The 17325-nt window shown below is 46.5% G+C and overlaps 2 protein-coding genes across 4 annotated transcripts in view; both read left to right on the top strand.

The window, feature by feature from the left end:
* The window catches only part of CAMTA1 (calmodulin binding transcription activator 1), a 682851-nt gene extending 677207 nt beyond the window's left edge, over positions 1 to 5644 (top strand). For all 3 annotated transcript variants that reach the window (XM_081923407.1, XM_081923408.1, XM_081923406.1), the window contains one exon: positions 1736 to 5644. In XM_081923407.1, coding sequence (XP_081779533.1) covers positions 1736 to 1768 — 33 coding nt within the window. In that variant the 3' untranslated portion in view covers positions 1769 to 5644. The remainder of the gene's footprint in view (positions 1 to 1735) is intronic.
* Positions 5645 to 8874: 3230 nt separating this feature from the next.
* Positions 8875 to 17083, top strand: VAMP3 (vesicle associated membrane protein 3). The gene is made up of 5 exons (XM_081923946.1): positions 8875 to 9007; positions 11945 to 12023; positions 12801 to 12959; positions 14039 to 14090; positions 15467 to 17083. Coding segments are annotated over exons 1-5 (312 nt in total). The 5' UTR covers positions 8875 to 9005; the 3' UTR covers positions 15487 to 17083.
* Positions 17084 to 17325: the final 242 nt, after the last annotated feature.

Raw genomic sequence — 17325 nt, 5'->3', positions numbered from 1 at the left:
GGAAGAGTTACACATCTGACAATTTCAGTTGGCGCTAGACAACTTGCCCATGGCTTCAGCCAGTGGAGGTGCATTGCTAGATGATATTTTCATCCCTTCAGCATGCTCGCTGTCCAGCAAAGATGACCAAGCTGGTTGTGAGCAGGTTGTCTGAACCCACCTTGAAATGAGCATCATTCTTGGTCTCATGGAGAGTTCCTGTGCATACCTTGAGATCCTACATATGCAGCTGACTGCAACAGAAGGTTCAGGAGAAAGGCTGGTCTTTATGTTGAACTTATCTTGGCCAGCTTTTGACCAGAGGTGGGGCTGAGGGAGAGACAAGAAACCCTTGTCATGTTTCTACCACTACGTATCTGCACCTTTTACATGTTGCTGGTCTCTTTTACACAAAATGCCATGTGTCTGAAGGGGCAATCCAGATCAGGAACCTTGCTTGGTGAGCAGCAGGGAATTTGCACGAAAACACCTGTTTGTTTAGATGAGAGCTTTATTCCTCCATGCAAACTGCAGGTATAGGGTCCTGATTGGGATCACAGCAGAAGGCAAAGGGTTAAAAGCACACAGACCATTATGTGCTACCTACTGGGATTCCAATATGGATCAAGCACCACCACCTCTCTGGATTTTTTTTAATGTACATTTAAATGTTTTTTATTTAAACAATTCATTTATATACTACTTAACTACAATAGTCTAAGCAATTTACAAATAAGCAATACAAAAAGTATAAACCAGTTAAAACTATAAAATCAAACTTCAATTAAAAAACCAGCTGGGATTAAAAAAATATTTTTAGTAGATGCCAGAAGTTCAGTAGGCAGGGGACCTGTCTGACTGCAATTAGGAGTTTCATAAAATTGGGCCCACACTAAATGTGCGGCTACATGCATCTGAGCCACATGGGACTGCTAACAGTGATGCCCCCCAAAGACCTCAGTGATCGAACAGGGATATAAGGGATTAGGCCATCCTTCAGGTGTCTTGCAGCCAAATTCTTAAAACACGTTGTAAATTAATACAAGAATCTTGAAACTGGCCCGGTTGCGAATGGGCAGCCAGTACAAACTTGAGCACCAGAGGTTTGTGCTGGCGACAGTCAGACCCCCAACAAGTCTAGCCACAGTGTTTGGAACCAGCTGAAGCCTCTGGACAAGGCCTGAGGGTAGCTCCACGTAGATGCATTGCAGTAATCAAGTATTGAGGCTTCCAATGCATAAATCACCATGGCCAGACTGTCCCTGTCCAAGAATGTCTGTATTTGACACACCAACAAGGCTGGTAAAAGACATTCCTAGCTCCTGAGGCCTCCTGAGCTTCTGGGGACAAAGGTGGATCCATAAGCACTCCCAAACTGCAAACCTGTTATTTCAGAAGAAGCATAGCAGCATCCAGAACAGGTGACTGGCATATATTCTAGACATGGGAACTACCCGTCTACAGATAGATCTTCTGTCTTTTCAGAGCTCAAGCTATTCTCCCCCCCCCCCCCGCTCCCCAGCTTTTTCCTAGAAGCTGCTTCAAATGACACTTGCCTTTTGTGACAACTGGATACAGTTAATTTCTTTCTATTCTTAAACTATTAGTTAAATATGGGAGAAAAATGAGGTGGTTACTTCCTCTGCCAAAAAATAACAATAAAGAAATGCATAATGCCTTTTCATTTTTCACACCAAGGGTTTTGGAAACAGAAACGTCATACCTTTCCCCCATTTTCCCTTTTCTTTCATTTCAGAGCGAAAGAATTGAAAAAGGCCAAGGAACTTGAAGAAAGAGGCGGCGGCAGCAGCATCCCGTAGCAATGTGACATTGCTTTTCAGACTGTTTTCATTTTCTGTTTTTAGCAGAAACATGCAACAACTACAAAAAAAATTATTAAAAAAAAAAAAAAAGAAACTGACTGCAGTGCCGAGAATTTCGGCTGCAGGATTTTAATGGTAATGTTTAGTCATTACATTTGCACTTTCATGGACAACTTTTAATTTGTTCAGCAAGACATCTTGGAACTCAAATCTTTGGTTGGATCATGGGGGGGAAAGTGACACCCGGAAGGCGTTTTCATGAGTTGCTTCGTTCCTCTCAAATATGAAAAAAAAGAGAAGCAATTAATTATCCTTTTCATATAGGGCTGTATTAAAACAAAACAAACAATGTGTGGAACTGTACAAATAATAATACCAAAAAAAGCAAAAACCCCACAACCCAAGAATGCTATTCCTGCACCTGTCAATCATCTCCAAGACCCGGAACCGTTGGGATTCCCTGTGGAAAGGCGCTGCTCACCTTCCTTCCGTCTTGCGCGGGGCCTCCATCTTCCCTCCTCCATCACCTCCTTTGCACACCTGTGTCTTTTTGTTCTTCATCGAATCTCTCTCTGCAACTTTTTAGATCTGCTGGTTTTAAATGTATCCCGTGGGACTTTTCCCAGAAAGCTGTCAGTGTTTTTAAGGCAAACGGGTATTTTGCAAGAGGGTGGGGTGCGGGGCGGGGGAGAGAGAATGGGTGAGCAGCTTAAGCAAAAAGATCCTTTTGGTTCGGTGGTTTTCCTTTTTCTTTCTCTCTGTCTCTCTGTCTCTTGTGCTCTCTCTCTCTTTCTCTCTCTCTCTCTCTTTCTCGAGCCTTCAAGTATCTCAGCTGCCATATGCACTTCTCATATTTGGCACTTTATTTTCTGGCCTTACTTCACGCAAGATTTTTACTTCTTTAATAACAAGGATGATTTGTAAAGCATTTTGGTAACCTGCAGACCTCTTGTTCGACCGAAGAGTCACATGCAAATAAGCTGACTGGACATTTCTACCACCGAAGGGAGCGAGCAGTCGGGTGCTGCATTCCGGCCAGTAAATCTCTTGTTTTGGCTATTTCATCTCAAAAAAGAAAAAAGAAAAAAGAAAACCTAGGCAGTTTCTGTACATAGAGAGAAGGTAGAAATGGAAATGAGAAATAAATATTTGAAAGGGAATATATTGATTAATTGCTAACTATTTTATTCACAAAGGGTCAATAACTTGGCAAGAGAAATTTGCGTATTTGTATAGTTTTGTCTGAATGAGCGAGAAGAGTGTGGATGTTTGTACATATTGTATATACTAAAACAGATGTGCATGAATTCAAGGACAAAAAGAAGACATGAAAAAGCAAAGCATTAGTGGCTTATGGTCTGTAAAATGAAACAAAAAAAACTTTATTTCACTATAAGAAACTTTATTTTAAATGTTCTTTAGAAGAACATTTTGCTAACGCATGACTAAACTGCAGAAGCAGAAGAGCTAAAATGTATTTAGACTTAGGAAAAAAACGGCAAAGTAACATTACTTTTAAAAAAAAGAGTTATGTTTACATTTGATTTTGGCTACCAGGAGTTTATTTAAATTTCTTTTAACCTTCTTGGTTACCTTTTAAATATTTTATTTAATTTCTCCTTTTTTGCCAATGGTGCCAAGTAAAGTGAATGCTAATATTGCTTAAGAAAAATTAAGTTATTTTGCAAAGCAGATAATCATAAGAATACAAAATTGTATCTAGCTTAACACCATACACTCTCACTCCAATAAAGAACACTTAGAATGAACATAAAATAAAAAATAAAAAATAAAAGAAAAAGAAATAGTATGAAAGTAGAAAAAATATGTTTCACATATCCATATTTCCTGCTGGAAGTCAGACAATGTACTAAAAATTGCACAAAATTTTAAAAAAAGAGTAAAAGTTTAAAAGATGCAAGCAGGTTTTGTAGGGGTGTCATGGTATATTGCTATTTCCACATAGACAGGAGCCAAAGAAATCTGTTTTAGAAGAGTCATTTCAATATGGAAGCTGATGTGAAATGTAAACGCTGGGAAGTGGGGGTGAGGGGGTGGGCAAATCTTGATTTTTGAACTACACTCCGCTGCGCCTGAAGTCAGATGGATTATTTTGGCTTTTGACTGGGTGTAGCTCAGGCCAGAGGTGGCGGCGGGGGGCCGCCAACCTGCCCGTCCAGCTCTGCCTGGCTACCTCCGTCCATCCCGCACGCCTCCCCCCCCATGCCCTGTATCCTGCTAGTGCCAGTTGAAACGTTGCCAGTGGGTTGGTCGCTTGGCCTGGCCTCTCTAGGCGTTTTGCTTTATGGAAGAGTAATTGTTCTTGCTTGATCCCAGCCACCAGATGCAATGTGTAGTCTTTGCTCAGAGGCTTGTTGTGAAGCCTAAAAATACTCACAATTCTGTGAAGCTTTTAAACTGGTGTCTTTATAAAAGAAGAGTTAAAACACACAAAGACTGTGGCAACAAAAGCGAAAAGAAAGACAAAAGCCAACCTGGGGTCAGAGCTCTCCGTGCCTTTTCTCTCATTGAAATTGTATATCTCTCTCTTTCTCTTTTTTTAATTCCTTTATTTCACTGCCAAGACTGAAAAATAACTGCGGTGTGTGTGCTGAAGCTCCTGCTTAGACCCCTCTGTACGTTTGTTAAGTGCTGTTTTGTGGCCCAGTTCAGTAAAGGGGGGGAAACACAGAAAAGCCCAAAGCTGGGCAGGCGGGCAGAGCAGACCTCAGCTCCTGCTGCTGCCCTCTCAGGCCAGCCCTGGGCTTCCTGGGCCCTTTGCACAGGGGGGCAAAGAGGAGCAAGGAGCCAGAAGCAGGCGCCAACCTGGCAGCACCCTCTGCTTGCCATTTTCAAACGGTGCGCTTGTTGTCTCATTTTGGGCTGACCCTTGTTGCTTTCCGTCCTCACCAGTCATGACCCGAGTGGCGATTTTGGGAGCCTGTCCCCTCCGTTTGTCCTAAAAGGGGGTTCTTCAGAGTCAGGGCTACCTTGAGGTGTTTCCACTTCAACCCTTCCAGATCCGCAGGCTTGGTGTTGCGTTGACCGAGTGTCAGCCTCGCTCTCGGGGTACTGCCAAGGCTGGAGCAAGAAGCCCTTGCTTGGGACCTACAAGGCAGGCTGAGGGTCATGGCTGTCATTTCCCCCCTCCCCTTGTTCCTCAGAGAGCTCCAGGTGGGGTCCTTGTTGGAACAACTTGTGTGTTTATTCCAGTTTGACACGTGCCAAAAGGCCTTGGTGAATCAGGGCCATCACCTTTGGGCATATCAATGACCTCGGGCATGTTTGGTTTGAGAACGCTCCCAAGACAGTATATCAGTTTTTTAAAAATAAATAAATAATATTTTGCTTGCCCTTTCCTGGGTTGCGGGACTCAGTTAGAAACAGGAAGACCCCCTTGGGGCCTCCTTCCTGAATCATTGAGGTGCCTGAGCGCCTGAGTCCTGGACCCTCTTGTATGTCGCCCCCAAACCCAGAATTGCTCCTTTGTGTGACATCACGTGTGAAACGAACGATCCTGTGTGAACGAAATAAAGAATATAACATGAACCCCCTCTATGGTTGCACGCTTAATGGCAGTTCCACACAGCAGTTGGCGCCCAAACAGAGGGGAGGGGGGGTCCCCGAGACTTGCATGTAAACCTAGTATAGATGTCTCTTTTTGTAAGTTTTATTTTTGTAACTGTGCATGTTAAAAGCATCACTGAATCAATGGATCTGTTGAAGAACTCAGCTGCTGGAACCATGCAAAATGTTTTGAATTGCCCTTAAAATATGGAAAATGTTTTCTGAATGCTTTATATTCTTTCTGCTGTAAATTAAAAATGAAGAAAATTTCCCCACTTGAAGTCTGTTCTTTTTTAAGATATGCATGTATTAATATAGCTACTCCTATTTCAACGCACAGGGTTGCCACCGACTTGATCCTGCTCAGAGTAGACCCACTGAAATCAATGGACCTAAGTTAGTCATGTTCATTAACTTCAGTGGGTTTACTATTGAGTCAGGCTAGCCTTGGATAAAACTCACTATCAGGTTTGGGCACCTGTTCAGGAGTGCAAAATGGGCATAAGTGAGATGGGTTGTTATTAAAACTATACCCATTTCCATGATTGAGGGGGACATTTTTGCTTCTCATGAGCCCCTGTGACAACACAGGACATGCCTCCAGCCACTGGCTATTCTTACAGGCCATGATTTGGCTTCCAGTCGCGAAGCCGCCTTCACAATTTTTCCAGCCTAGGAAGAACGGTCTGAATCCAGACTGCAAATAGGTAGTCCAAAAGCTTCTATTCCCGCAGCTGGTAGACTCCTTTCTTCCCTGCCGCTGATTTATGGCCAAGAGTCAAACACACTCTTTTGTGGCTAAAGGAGGCTTTGCTCCATATTTTCAAAGTGTAGCGTTCCGCCCTCTTCCCTCTCAGTTCCTTTCTCTCACACATGCAGTTCCAGTTTTGTTAAATTCCATATTTATATTCCAATTTCTTCCTCACTTTTTTTTTTAAAAAAAACTTGCATTCCGGGAAAGGTTACTGTATCATAAACGTAGAGAAAAACTTTGATATAAGCAAACCGTGGGCTCCCATCTCCCCGCCCCCCATCATCCGAATGAAATCTGCTCTCAATCCAAACCTTTTAAATCCTTGTAGCTGGGTTCGTTTTTGCAGTTTATCATCTCTAGCACACACCTGTAGTTAAAAAAAAAACCCCAATTAGCAGGATAACCTGTTCTTCCAGGAACGCGATTGGGGGTCGTGGCAGCCAGATTGCTCCATGCACCCAGTGCCTTTGTCTGCCCTCACATTCCATGGGGAAGCGAGTGCCAGGCAAACTGTGGATGAGAGCCAGGTTCCTCTTCCAACCGAAGAGGAATGCAGAAAATGCAGATTATCTGTCTCTCTTCATGGTGTCGAGAGAAGCGTCCATCTCCTGGCACACAGGAAACTAGAAGCCAGCAGCCCTGCTTTTTCTAGGCAGCAGATACAGGCAACAAGTGCAGGTGATCAACTGACTGCTGACCCTCCCCACCCTGCCACTTGAGGCAACTGTCGGTGGGCCGGCCCTGCAAGACAGCAATCTGTTGGCCTGTCAAAGTCCTCATACCATCAGGAAATTTCTTAATGTTTCATTTAAAATGTTTCAAGCCCTGTGGTTCATGGCCTTCCCTCTAGAGTAGCAGGTGGAGAATCTATGATGTGGTTCCCATCATTTCTGGGCATGTTGGTGGTTCAACAATATCTGGAGGTCTGCAGGACCCCCACCCCCCTTCCTCCAGCTCTTAAGCAACAGAAAACAAATTGACTCTGTCCTCTAACATTTTAATATCATTTCCTGGCTAGACATACCCAACACCTTTCCTCATTGGATCTGTTCTCCAGGCCATACCTCTCAAAATAATCAGTGCTGTTCTTCTGGCATCGCAGAGGGCTCCAGCAATGAAGATTCTCAGTAGTATTTTGTAGATGCCAGGCTTGAATTGCCCTCAGTGCCCTTTTCCATGCTGAATCACAGGAAAGGCTTTTGCAATGCAAATGCACTTTCTGCCCAGCCTAGGCTAGCTTTCCATTAGCACTGCAAAGGCCACGTCAGAGCTGCTTCTGTGTGGAAATACTCTCTGGGCTTTGGAAGACTGGCTGAGTGACAGGTTGTGCCGTGAGTCAGCCATCTTGCATATGTGCCCAGGTTTTGCCTACCTTCCATACTGAACTCTACATTTATCTCTGTTGAAATTTGTTTTGATAGTTCTGGCCACTTCTCTGTCTTCTTGTTTCCATCTTCCAGTGTTTTAGCTACACCACCCAGTTCGGTGTCATCTGCAGATTTCCATTTCTTGTTCAGTCATTTATAAAGGTGTTAAGCAACAGCAGACCCAAGTCCAAACCCTGCCCGACACTCTTCCCCAGGTAAACAAGAGGCATTTGTAAATGCTCTTTAAATACAATTCCTTAGATACCAGTAGATAACAAGTGTGTCATGGGGGGAAATTGTCAAAAAGCTTTGCTGAAGTCAATATGCAGTACTCCAATGTCCACAGCATCCCGCTAATCTACCAGGCTAGGGACTCATCAACAAAAGGAGATAAGCATTGTCATGCCTTGTTCTAAGAGCATAAGGCAAATCCTGCCAGATTAGGCTAAAAGGGGACCATCTGATCTAGCATCCTGTTCTCACAGGACTGACCAGATGCCTGTGGGAAGCCCGCAAGCAGGACACAAGCACAAGGGCACTCTCCCTGCCTGTGGCTTCCAGCAACCAGCATTTAGAAGAATTATGAATGCGCCTAATCCTTTTATAAAGCCATCCAGGTTGGTGAACATCACTACTTCCCGAAAATTCCTTGTTAGCCTGTTTGCGGCCACAACCTTTCTCTAAATCAAAAGTAGGCAGGGTCCGGTCCCGCCCAACATGCCCACCTGCCCAGCACCAGGCATCATATTTGACATCAAGCGTGGTGCAGGTAAAGACGTGCCCCCCATCAGGTACTCCCAAATGCAGCTGGTGATGGGCTGCTCCGTTCTTAACTTGAGCGCATCTCCTCTGAGTAGGACGAGCACCGGAGGCTCACCAGCCTCCCTCCAGCGCAATGCATTTAAGAACATACAGTAAGGAGAGCCCTGGTGGATCAAGCCAGTGGCCTATCGAGTGCACCGTCCGGCGAAGCAGTGGGAAACGCGCAAGTAGGACCCGAGCGCAAGAGCCCTTGTCCCTTCCTGTAGCTTTCAACAACTGCCGTTTAGATGCATTGCTGCGCCTGGGAGCGGGGAAGAGCCATCGTGCCTAGTAGCCTTCCAGCCACGGCCGTCCAGGAAAAGAAGACGCCACAAATCAAGAGTTTTCGAAGAAGCCCTAAGAAGAGACCTGGGACGGACGGGGCGCCGCGGCCAGCGGGTTCAGAAGCCCAGAAGCCGTCGGCTGAGCGCGCTCAAGTGCTTGCAAGGCTTCTCTGCTGCTCCTTGCCGTCGGGCGGGTTTCCAGCTCCGCGGGTTGCGCTCTCGGAGGCGCCTAGCCGCTTCCCCTTCCTCCGCCTCCTGCTCCTGGGGCTGGGGGCTATCCCCGGCCTGCGGGGCGGAGCTTCCCAAGGCCCCACCCAGCGGCCGCGCCTGCAAAAGTTGCAGCCCGAAGCGGCACCAGCAACAGCCCGGAGAGCAGCAGAAGTTTTTTGGAGAGAGCCGCTGCTGCGCCACCACCAGCCCCAACGTCACCATGTGAGCCCTGTCGGCAGGCGGAGGGGGACCGGTCCTGATCTGGGGGCGGTGGGCGGGCGTCGGGGCTCCCCGCTAGCTGCCCTGCTTGGGGCGGCGCCTCCCCGGCCTTAGGCCCCGGCCCGCAGCCTGGTTGCTCTCCCTCCCTTTCGCTTTTGCACCCCGGCGCGCTGGCCCGTCCCGTTGCTCCTGGCCGCCACGGGGGGTAGTGAAAGTCGGCTGGACACTCTCTCGTTTCCTTTCCCGGGCTTGCGTGGCGTGGGCAGAGGCGCGGCCTCTAGGCATAGGCAGAGTGCCTTCGGGGACGCGTCTCCACCGACGCACACCCTAAAGTGGCCCGCTGCCGAAGTTGGGTTCCCACGCCTCTCCAAGGCTAGTCCTCCTCGGAGTAGACGCTACTGGCTTAAGTGCATTAATTTCACTGCGCCTGCTCCAAGTAAAACTTTTTGGGAAGCAGCTCCATGTCTACTTGGCAGTAAATCCCCTTGAATTCCACGCTGGGTTAGGGCGGAAGCCTTAAAGGAAAGGGATGTAGTACCGTGCCTGTTCCCTTGTAAGGCAAACGAAGAGTAATCTTTCAGGCTTTCAGTATGGGGGGGGGGGAAATTGGAGCTTAATTTGTTTGGGGGCTCAGCCCCAATGAATCACGGTGCCAGCTCTCAGGAGCCCTGACGCTCTCGAAGAATTAACCACAGGCTAAACTTGAGCAATGTCACCACTTTGCAATGGGTGTTGTATATTCTAATTTTCTTTTAAAAACAAAGTGTTCCCTGTTGAATTTGAAGTGGTTCGGGGTGAGCATGTGGGATACAGGTCACCCTAGGAAATGAGGCTCTCCCTTTTCTTCTGGTGCCAGCTGTTAAACAGCTGTTTCTCTTGCCCACCTGGACCAGAATTCAGCTGGGAGGAGATTAGTATAAATCACACATTTGGGCTGATGGGGCTCAACTTGGCACGATGGCTCTGTGCCATTGAAAACCAACCAACCAGCGGGGCACCAGGAAGAGTCAGCTAGACTCGCCAACCTGGCAAGCCCTTTCTCTTACCAGTACTGCTGGGCAGAAACACCCCAGTGAATTTCCAAAACTCACTTTCGGAAGGAGATGGCTGTTCAGCTGTGAAAGTGAAAGAGGCTTTCAGTGCTATCCCATGTATGTTTAACCAGGGTTCTCAATGGCGTGGCCCCATCACCTGACTTTGGCCCTCCCTTGGGAAATGGGATTGTTTCCCCTCACTGATGGTCTTCAGATGCTTGCAAAGTCTTTATTTATTCACCCAGGCCTTTAGGAGTTAAATCCCCAGGGACCCAACCATTGTACAACCATTAGACTGCTTTTTTAGATGCTTGTGCCCTTAGGTATTTTAATGGCAGCGTGAATTAGTTTCTGTTGATGGCTTTAATTACGTTTTGCTCCTAACTGGGTGGAAAAAGCAATATAAAACTTGCATAAATGCTACTCCTAAGCAAGCCACAGTCTGACTAATGGGGCTTTCCTCCCTAATAACTGTGTCCCAGCATTCCAGTTAAAAGTGGTTACAAAGGAAGGGTCAGCCATATTGGACACTTTTGGAGGGTTGCTTATCAGTCGACATGGATAGGATTTTACACCATTCTGTTTTGGCATAGAGAGACCTGCACACAACACTGGAAGATCCACACTTTCATGTTAGCAGTTTAATGTAAAACCTCCATCAAACTTAAAATAGGGTTTTCTTGCATATGTACGTAACACTTGGCAGCCCCCTTGGTCAACTGCAATGCATGCCCTTCTGTTAACAAGAGAGTGATCAGTGTGATGGATCGTGCCCTTTCAAAACTGGTTGCTTCCAGACAGGGCCGTCTATAGCAGATGCGGCGCCGGGGTGCAAATATCCGCTCAACGCCCCCAAATTACTTCAGATGGGTGGGGGGCGAAGCTGTGCACTACCAGCCATTGGGGGGGGCAACTCTCCCCCGTGCCGCTGCGGGAGAGCGATCCCTGCAGAGGATTGGGAGGGAAGTTTCATGCCTGCAAGCCATATGGTTGGTGGGGCGCAGTTGGGCATGCAGGGAAAGGGGAGGCCGCTGGCAAAGCCACGCAGCTCCCCCACTCACTGGGGCACCCCTGAGAGGCCTGTGCACCACTAAGCCCTATGGGAAAGACAGCTCTTCTTCCAGATGTTTTTTGTGGGGGGTGTTGCCCTGATAATTTAGTTTTCGGGTGGGGATTTGATGCAAGAGAAACAACCCTGCAGACTTTAAAGGACTTAACTGTTTTGGGCAAATCATCACATCCCGTCTTTGAACCTGTTACGGGTCCGGCGGTGTCACTGTGTTGACAGCCTCCTGGCAACTTGTGGCTTTCCCTTATTAAGGGGTGAACCCTGTTGGACTCCCAAGACCCATCAACCACACCCAGCATGATGGGAGCTTCAGCTGGTGCCCGCCTCTTGTGACTTTGCCTTCCACTTCAGTATCACAAATGGCACCTAGGCTGAGATTTTAATAACATGCAAGTGTCTTGACACTTAATTGGCAAGAAGACATGATTCAGCCATGAGCTGAAATCCTAAAGACAGTGAGGTCTAAGAGAGCTAGAGGTCACTTCCTCTGAAACTGTTTTTTTAACAGCTAATCCTCCAGTTTGAAACTTTGCACTCTCAAATGCCGCTGACATTTGTTTTCATTTCTCCTTCCCCCAGTGTCTGTCTTTTGGAAGCTGCTTCTTTCGTGGTTTTAATTTTTAAAGGTGTAAAGATTTGTTTTTTTTAAAAAAAAATTGAAAACTGGTGTTTTTAACTCTAAATGCTAATTATGAGCTGCTTTCAAGACACCATTTGGTACAATGGACACGATTCTAAGAAGCAACACATGCGGGGGGAATTCTTTACCACTGGAATTTTGTCCTGGCCAAGCACCCAGTAGGGCGTGATAACCTGACTGTTGCCTCTGACTTGCAGGTCAACCAGTGGCCCCTCAGGGGCTGCCTCTGCCCCAGGCAGCAACCGACTTCAGAAAACCCAGAACCAGGTGGATGAGGTAGGTGTGGCACCATTGTGGCTCCCCTGAGCATCCCTGTGTGGTGAGGTCCGTCTGTCTCTTACAAGACATGAGCAAAGCTGGCCATCATCTGCCCTCTTCCTTCCTCTTCTCTGTGGCTGCACTGCGTGAAACTGCAGCAAGTTGCATACTGTAGACTACCTACTCTGCCAGTCCATGGAAGTACAGTGGTACCTCAGGTTACATACGTTTCAGGTTACAGACTCCGCTAACCCAGAAATAGTACCTCGGGTTAAGAATTTTGCTTCAGGATAAGAACAGAAATCATGCAGTGGCGGTGCGGTGGCAGCGGGAAGCCCCATTAGCTTCAGGTTTCAGGTTAAGAACAGACCTCCGGAACGAATTAAGTACGTAACGAGAGGTACCACTGTATATGCCCTACACAGAGACCCCAGCTGCTGAATCTGGCCAAAGGGGGCCCGTTCGACTTCCAAGGTACAACTGTATATACAGTGGATGCTCGGGTTGCGAAAGTGATCTGTGCGAGATGCACATTCACAACCCGCAGTGGCGCGCCTGCACACACGCGGGTTGCAATTCGGCGCTTCTGCGCATGTACAAAGCACGATTTAGCGCTTATGTGCATGCGTGACCACCGAAACCTGGAAGTAACCTGTTCCGGTACTTCCGGGTTTTGGCAGGTCCGTAACCCGAAAAATCGCAACCTGAAGTGTCTGTAACCCGAGGTATGACTGTATATGTAAAGAAATGATAGAGGCATACACATGCATGCTAAGCACTGTTCTGACTTCTCAGGTGGTGGATATCATGAGAGTCAACGTGGACAAGGTTTTGGAAAGGGATGAGAAGCTGTCTGTGCTGGATGACCGCGTGGATGCGCTGCAAGCCGGAGCTGCCCAGTTTGAGACAAATGCAGCCAAGCTGAAGAGGAAGTACTGGTGGAAGAATTGCAAGGTAACTAACTGGGCTGCAGCAGCCTTTGCCAGCCTGGGGCCCTCCAGGTGTTTTGGAATACAGCCGAGGTCCAGAACATCTGGAGGGAACCAGGTTGGCAGAAGATACGGGGTTCCCCCGGGGTCCCTGGACAGCTGCAAAGGATGATTGAGGGAGCCTCTTGGAAACTGAAGACCTGTAGGGGGTCAGGAAGGGGACACCAGTGGGAAGTTTATTTTCTCCGGTTCCAGAGGTTAGGATCCACCCCGATGGCTTCAGTTAAAAGAAAGGGGATTCCAACTAAACATCTGGAAGAACTTTCTGACAGTAAGAGCTGTTTCGCAGTGGAATGTCCACCCTTGGATTGTGGTGGACTCTCCTTTAAGTAGAGGTCAGATGGCCACTTGTCATGGAGTCTTCAGTTGAGATTCCTGCATTGCAGGGTTTACCCTTGGGGTCCCTTCCAACTCTACAATTCTATGATTATGTGTTTTACTACCTGTTAACTAATGCACACAATTTCCCAGTTCCTGATTTTTTTAAAAAAAATTGGTGAAAATATATACTGCTAAATCATATTGACAGGAATCCTAGTAGGCTGCTACTTGGCGCTGTGGGTTAAACCACAGAGCCTAGGACTTGCCGATCAGAAGGTCAGCAGTTTGAATCCCCGCAACGAGGTGAGCTCCCATTGCTCGGTCCCTGCTCCTGCCCACCTAGCAGTTCAAAAGCACGAAGTGCAAGTAGATAAATAGGTACCACTCCGGCGGGAAGGTAAATGGCGTTTCCGTGCGCTGCTCTGGTTCGCCAGAAGCGGCTTAGTCATGCTGGCCACATGACCCGGAAGATGTACGCTGGCTCCCTCGGCCAATAAAGCAAGATGAGTGCCGCAACCCCAGAGTCTGTCACGACTGGACCTAATGGTCAGGGGTCCCTTTACCTTTACTTCTCAAAGAAATTCCCAGTTCCCAAATGATGTTAAATGCCAGTATCTGTTGAATGATTGCAATTAGACAAAACTAGGATACTAGATTAAACTTGCAAATTATGGTGGTGACTCGCAGATTTAATAGTTCTGCTCTCTTTCGCTCTTTTGGCAGATGTGGGCCATTCTGATTGCAGTGGTGGTCGTTCTCTTAATCATCATCATCGGTAAGTGTTTTTAGTCCTGGTTAGGCATGGAATATCATCGACCAACCTTCGCCAACATGTTTCCCTGCAGTTTCTTTGGGCTACAACTCCCATCAGACCTTGCGAATATGGCTGTGGCTGATGGGAGTTGTAGTCCAAAACAACTGGAGGTTAGCAAAGGCATCCATAATCAAATAGAGGCCTTGGAATTGGAGACCCCTTGCTCCTTAGCCTGGGACTCACTGATATCTTGGACCTCTCTCCTTTATTTGCCATTTATGCCCCTGAAAAACGTCTTCAAAGAAAGAACTTGTGATTCTCCGTTGGAAGGCCACTGGTAATGCAGTCAAGTGGCTTTCTTCTGTCTGTCTCTCTCAGGATTTGTAGTAAAGAGGAGCCAGGTATTATTTATTCTGTTCCAATCCCAGTGGACCCACTGCAGACTGAGATCTCTTCTAAAAGTTGCATGTAAAAGCCCTATAAGATAGTATTTCCCCAGGTACATTGATCTAGTAGTTGTTGTTGTTTAGTCGTTTAGTCGTGTCTGACTCTTCGTGACCCCATGAACCAGAGCACGCCAGGCACTCCTGTCTTCCACTGCCTCCCGCAGTTTGGTCAAACTCATGCTGGTAGCTTCAAGAACACTGTCCAACCATCTCGTCCTCTGTCGTCCCCTTCTCCTTGTGCCCTCCATCTTTCCCAACATCAGGGCCTTTTCCAGGGAGTCTTCTCTTCTCACGAGGTGGCCAAAGTTTTGGAGCCTCAGCTTCACGATCTGTCCTTCCAGTGAGCACGCAGGGCTGACTTCCTTAAGAATGGATAGGTTTGATCTAATAGTAACACTGCTCAAATAGGAAGATCTTTTAGCTCTTCTCAATCGCTAGGCTAAGGAGTGGCTCCAGATGTTGCTGGACTCTCATCCCCCTCAGCCAGCATGGCCAATGGTCAAGGATGATTGAAGCAGCAGTTCAGCAGCTTCTAGAGGGCCACCTCTGTTTTCAGGAAAAAGAGTTCCCTGGCACTGTGGAATAGCTGCCACAAATGCCTCTGTGCCCTGATTCATGGACGAATTGACTCAAGACTGTGCAGATAACTTTCTGGTTTGATGGCTGTTGGCTTCATGCAGCTGGAGTCCCAACAACATACGGTTTGGGAGGGTAAAACTGCCGCCCCAATTCCTTTTGTTGAGTTTGTTCTTAATGGGAAGTGAACGGCAAGTGCTTTGCATTCTGTGGTTGCCAATTTTGCTAGTTGCCCAGTGTCAGATGATGACCACTTTTTATAAAGGGAACACTCTTCAAATATAGTTTTTAAGGTATCCTTTGATTTGAAGCATAAAATCATGTTTCTTCTCCTGACCCCTTGTGATTATTATTTTTTTAAATATATATATATAGTTTGGAGTGTGTCCTCGTGAGCCGTTTGAGGAAACCCTGGAACTTGAAGCAGTTTTCAACAAGAACATCAGTCTCCTCCATATCAAGCTTTCCTACGGGTGCACAAATCAAACGTTTATTTTGGATAGAAATGTTAACTCTGTAGCCTATAGACAAATGTGCCTTTATTCAAATGATGCGCTTCAACTTGTAAATGCTGTTGCAGTTGGCTGAGACTGCTAAGACCTGTATGAGTGAGGGTGAAACATCTTAAGGCTTGGGGGTATCATGATCTATACTGAAGCTGTGAGTTTCTGGGTGGGTTTTCATAGATCATGGGTATTTTTTATCTGTTTCACCTGCTATACCTGGACAGGGAAGGTAACTAGCTTTCATTTGTGCTTTCTGGAAATTCCCCCCCCCCCACTTGTGACATTTTGGAATCATTGTTGCCTTAATTAGATAATATCTCCTGATCGGGTGGGGAACAACCATGAAACTTGCACACTCCAAGCACTTAAGTGCCAAAACACCTTTTGCAGTATTTGGGACAAAACACTGTGCCTTCTGCTCTTCTCGTCGTAAGCTGTCGTTCCTCAGTGCCTTTTGCCTGGACCTGAACAAATATTATAAAAGTATTTTTGAAAACGTATTTCTGGTTGAATTTAACTAACATTTCGGCATTGGGGGTTCTGGCAAAACTAAAACCGGCAAGAAAAGCTTCCTCAACATACCAGCAGAATATATTATCTGTTAGGGAAATGAGGGTCAAATGCAACCTTGAAAGTACTTTTGACTTGCATCTCATGTTGCTTAGGGTGGCCCATGCAGATGTTGGCTGCCCTCCTTGAGAGATTTTGCCAGAGAGTGCTTCTGTCCTCTTCAGTGTGCCAGATACTCTGGTGGGCCACAGCCCTTCATGAGCCAAGCAGTGTGTGACTGCTTGCCTCACTTTCGCTTCCCACTCACCCCCTTGCACCCTTCGCACAATACCCCACCCCTTTGGGTCTTCTGTTCTCCTTGTCACCCTCTACTTATGAGCAAAAACTGCATATATGAATGAGACCGGGTCTGTACTGTTTACCAGCATTGCCAAACATGTAGTCCTCAGTTCCTTGCCAATTCCCCCCCTTTTTTATTTTACATATTTGTTGTGCAAATTGCTAGAAAACTAGAGTTTTAAAGAGGTGGTGAAGATGAATGAAGAATAGCTTGGTCTGCCTTAAAGAACTCTAAGCAAAACCAAATTGGCAGGCACTTTATAAGGAGTTTTTTTCTTGAAACTTGTCCTGCGATAGTTGTTAACCTGCTAGTTTTAAGTGAAGGTGGAATATACATCGGGAGGGTAAGAATTATGGTAATGATTTCAAAAATGTTTGATTACTCATGTGTTATCAATCCTCTTGCTGTATAAAATGTTATTAAAACATTTCTTTAAACTTCAAGCTTAACCAAACACTGGATGTGAATTTTGCCTTGTAAGACTTGCCAGTGCCTTGACTGAAATCCAGCCTTGTTTTGTGTATATGTGTGTATGTCTTGGCCAGGGCACAAAGCTTCACACAACTTCCTGGCACTATTAACAGGGCAAAGAGAAGCTTTCTTTGCAACTGCTTAATAAAAAGTGGATTATAAGTCGCTTCTGGTGTGCATTCTTTTTTGTAAAAGTAATAAAGTAAAAGTGGAAGAGAAGCCGCAGAGGATTTTCCTCTACTCCCTTCACTTCTGCTTTCTGCTGGTCATGATGCTGTTGGTTTCAATTCCACTTTCGGACACAGTATGCTTTGGAGAGCAGTTGCTGGGATTCATGAGCCGGGCGAGCTCTGCTGTTGTTGCACTCAGGTCATTCTTGCAGGATCCCCAGAAAAATAATCCAGTTG

Source organism: Podarcis melisellensis, assembly GCF_964234715.1.
Source record: "Podarcis melisellensis genome assembly, chromosome: 8".
In the NCBI taxonomy this organism is placed as follows: Eukaryota; Metazoa; Chordata; class Lepidosauria; order Squamata; family Lacertidae; genus Podarcis; species Podarcis melisellensis.
The sequence above is the reverse complement of the archived record's forward strand: the minus strand, read 5'-3'. Positions and strand labels throughout refer to the sequence as shown.

Excerpts from the sequence above, each read along its gene's own strand:
- VAMP3 (XM_081923946.1), top strand. Across the intron at positions 12,024-12,800 it reads CCCAGAACCAGGTGGATGAG|GTGGTGGATATCATGAGAGT; the intron begins GTAGGTGTGGCA and ends CTGACTTCTCAG. Across the intron at positions 14,091-15,466 it reads TCTCTTAATCATCATCATCG|TTTGGAGTGTGTCCTCGTGA; the intron begins GTAAGTGTTTTT and ends ATATATATATAG.